Source organism: Melanotaenia boesemani, chromosome 15 (genome assembly GCF_017639745.1).
Source record: "Melanotaenia boesemani isolate fMelBoe1 chromosome 15, fMelBoe1.pri, whole genome shotgun sequence".
Taxonomy (NCBI): Eukaryota; Metazoa; Chordata; class Actinopteri; order Atheriniformes; family Melanotaeniidae; genus Melanotaenia; species Melanotaenia boesemani.
In genome coordinates, this window is record NC_055696.1 from 8,742,845 (window position 1) to 8,746,971 (window position 4,127).

Genomic DNA, 4,127 nt, shown 5'->3' on the forward strand with positions numbered 1-4,127 from the left:
TTCTCTATAGATTCACTTTATTAGCAGCTTTTTCCAACACTTAATAAACATTAAGGTTATTTTTATGCACAAGACAAATACTCTTCATTTTGCCCAGCTTCATTGCATTTTTTGTGACGTGCTGTGATATTTTGTACAACAGGATCAAGGAACAACTTATAATTTACAATACAAGCTACTGTAATACATCAGACACCCAGTGTCTTTCATTAACTAATCATAGAGGCATGTTCACTACTTCATGTGTGTTTATGATGGCTTTTTGCCCGCATTGGACCGCATGGGATATGTAGTTATATTTTTTGTGTTCCATGTACAGATACTTGTTTGAGGTTCTCAGGACAAGCAGGCGCAGAGGGAGGAAACCATTTTCACTTGCTTGCCATTGGCGCCCCCTGCTGTCAACTCTAAAAACTTAATGCCATCACAATCTGTGTACTTTGATACTTCCACGTCAGTGTCATGCCACTTTTTTTAACAGATAAATCAGCTTTTTCTTTGGACAATAAGTCCGTAGAGAACTCCACTATCACTGAACCCTTTGAATCAGTTAAAACCCAGGGGTTTATGTCACCTCATATTCAACATGCAGCATATCTCCTCCCCTGTAACATCACCACCTGTAGATGAGACTAATAAAGACAATATGTAATCAGACTACCTCCCTGCACTCGAATATCTGCTACACCCTGCTTTCAAATCTTCAAGAGTACAGGGCACAACCAAATATTAAAGCTAATTATGGTGTTTAAAGCCTTTTTCCAAATATGCAGCTATATAATTGCATTTCCAAAATGTATATATTTAGATTATACCTGTGCAACATGATGCATATTTTATATTCCTTTGCAACACCAAGAATATCTATATACTTTCTTTCTCTTGTACCATATATTTTGGCTCAGATATGCTGCAATGAGTATCATAGCAACATAATGAAACTTAAATAAAATGCACTAAAACCCAGTTTGTGTCCTATAAATGTCATGCTGTGTTCAAACGAGCACTCAGGTGTTCTACACTACAATCCCACAAGTGACCATGGTCTACCCAGGAAGGCTCAAGCAGAGATAAGCATGAGTAAATATAGCAGTTGGGTGTAATCCACTTCGTACATTTCATTATCCAGTGAGTGTTCATCTTAGGCTATGACAGTGGAGGAGACAGTCGACATCAATGGTTAAGGTTGTTCCCCAGAATAAATTTATTTAAGTTGGAACCATACAAACCTAGTGAATGACAGGAGGTATTCATATGTTTTTTTTTTTTAACAGGAATGACATTGGTAAAGAGGGTGTGGAACGTTTTTAAAATTATAGATGCACAACTTACAGCCATCGCCCACATTTACTGGTGAGACACTAGTTTGTTCCCATAAATAAGGCAGAATGCAAAGTCCATAGAAATGGAAAGTTAATACATTTAGCCAAATTGGACAGTGATGTGACAACATGAAGAATTAGAGGACTTTCTTCAGCTCATCGTACAACACCAGCACAAAGGCGCCACCCATGCCTCTGAGCACGTTGGACCAGGCTCCCTTGAAGAAAGCCTTGCCACCCTCATCACGTGCAATCTTGCGCCAGCAGTCAATGGTCCCGCTGTACATGATGTCAGCTGAACAAGAAACAAAAAATTAGATGAAGACCAGACAGGCAATAGCTCTCATCTGTCAATAATGTACCGGCAAGATCACAAATGCTTCCAATAATAGACTCACCTCCTTTGCGTCCGGACTGCATCATCATACGTCTACGGACAGTATCAAAGGGGTAGGAGGTCAGGCCAGCAACAGCCGTTACAGTCTGTGCAATCATCCAGCTAATCAATATGTGGGTGTTCTTGGGGTCTGGAAGCATACCTGTTGAAACAGGACAGAGAACAAATTATTAAAAAAATAAAACCGTGAGAAGGTATTAGTAAGCTACTGTATATGTAGGTATGAGTAACGTACCCTTTGCTGTGTCATACATGCCGAAGTATGAAGCCCTGTAAATGATGATGCCCTGCACAGACACGTTGAAACCCTGGTACAAGCCTTTCAGACCATCAGACCTAAAGATCTTCACCAGGCAGTCACCCAGACCCTTGAACTCTCTTTCCTGTCCAGCCTTTCCTACATCAGCTGCCAGACGGGTACGGGCAAAGTCGAGGGGGTATACGAAACACAGAGAGGTAGCTCCAGCGGCACCACCAGAGGCCAGGTTACCAGCGAAGTACCTCCAGAACTGCGTGCGCTTGTCAACACCATCAAGGAAGATCTTCTTGTACTTGTCCTTGAAGGCAAAGTTGAGGGCCTGGGTGGGGAAATATCTGATGACATTGGCAAGGTTACCTCTCCAGAAGGAAAGGAATCCCTGCTCCTTGGGGATGCGGACAACACAGTCCATGATACCCTTGTACTGCTTGTCTGCCGTGATCTGCTTGCTGGCATGCTGGACCTGGAATAACAGAACAGGAGATCAAATAAGTTTAGATCGGGAAGTCAATAAAATTATGGGGTAATGACAATCACAAGGTCCCTTTGTTGTGACCTTGGTCAATATAAAACTATAAAAGTTTATGAAAAGTCTCTGCTGTTGCTCTTTATCAGGCTGTCTTTACCTGCAATCAATGATCAACGCTGTTTAGTTTTGATTTACATTGATTAATCTGAAATGGACTAAATACTACCAATATAACAATGAATTACCATAAATATTGATAGAAGACTCTTTTTTTTTTTTAATCTATGTCACTGTACAGTTTGAAGACTAAAGGCTGTTCTCTAAAAGAGAAAAAAGCTGGCCTGACAGTGAATCACAGCTCGCTAACATCAAGTAGTCTAATAGTCCCAACAGCGATTATGTCGCCTAATAAAGTGAGGATATATGAAGCATATTGTTAAGATGAAGCTGCACCCGAAATGAAAGGGATGTACATAAACTAGACGAGTTAAAAAAAAGGTTTGTACACAGTGTACCAATGACACTACAAGCGTTTGTCCTTTGTTAGCTACACCGGCTAAGGTTAATGCGTAAAGCTAACGTTAGCAGCCGGGCTCGTGTAGGTCATTTCCCTCCTGTGTGACCTTAAATCCTCGAGCTCATCACTCTTCTGATTTAAATAAATTCCAAATAAATGAACACAGCAAATCATGTAAAACTCTAAGCATGTAAATGTACTACAACAACATGCTGCGACAATGAATTGAGCTCTATGGTAAGATTATACAAGCTAGTCGGCTAACGAAATGAGCTTCCGGAAGATCCGGAGTTTTACCTGAAGGAGAAGTTTCACTCTTTCGATTGGGGCGACTGCTGTTTTGGAGATGGCAGCGGAGATACCGCCGGCCAAGAAGTCCTTTGCGAATGAAACAGCTTGCTCACTCATGTTGCGATGTTCTTGATGTGCCTTTCAGGTAACCAGTAAACACGATATACCCCAACTGCCCTCTGTGGCTGATGGCCTGTACCGACGAAATGGCCGATTGTGAAGCCGCGTTATGGATTTATCTAACGAAATAGATCGCGATACTATACGGGAACTCAAATATTAGGGTATTGGACAATCTCCTCGCGTCACAAAGTTTTCAGCCAATGAAATGTCTAGGTCACGCATGCGTCACTATGCGTAATTTTCTATTCCTCATGCAAAGTAATACCCATATTAAATACATGTGAATTGACTGACTTAGCTGGAAATCAAATGAGACCTGAATGAGACACATCGTGGCTGCCTGTTTAGAGTCACGGAGATAGTCTTGGCGGATACAGATCAATACTCCAAGGGGAAAGTCATTCAGACATACAGAAGTCATAATCACCATAAATGTTAACTACATTTCAATTACTATTCAATGTCTCTGGGCAACATTTGCATGTTAGGAATACAGTAATAATTCAGTTGGTTCAAGGTTACATTTCAATTAAGTCAATTCCACTTAAATAACAGAGGTCAAATGTAGTTTAACCTGGCTTGTAATGGCTTTTAAATACTAGGGGAATGCTTGTAGATGTTCCTTCAGCAAAATTTTTTTTAATCTATTTGTTGTTGTCATTTTTAAATCACAAAACCTGGGTGCTCTTAAATGACAATTGATTGATTTAAAAACCATTATGTTTTTGAGCAATACTTGCATGTATGCA

The 4,127-nt window shown here is 40.4% G+C and overlaps 1 protein-coding gene across 1 annotated transcript; it reads right to left on the bottom strand.

Moving 5' to 3' along the window:
- Window positions 1-1,180: 1,180 nt before the first annotated feature.
- si:dkey-251i10.1 (uncharacterized protein LOC100038774 homolog) lies at window positions 1,181-3,469 on the bottom strand. Its single transcript, XM_042008050.1, has 4 exons — window positions 3,262-3,469; window positions 1,955-2,441; window positions 1,721-1,861; window positions 1,181-1,617 (listed from the first exon to the last, which is right to left on the bottom strand). Exons 1-4 carry the CDS (start codon window positions 3,370-3,372, stop codon window positions 1,460-1,462), a joined length of 897 nt encoding a protein of 298 aa, XP_041863984.1. The 5' UTR covers window positions 3,373-3,469; the 3' UTR covers window positions 1,181-1,459.
- Window positions 3,470-4,127: the final 658 nt, after the last annotated feature.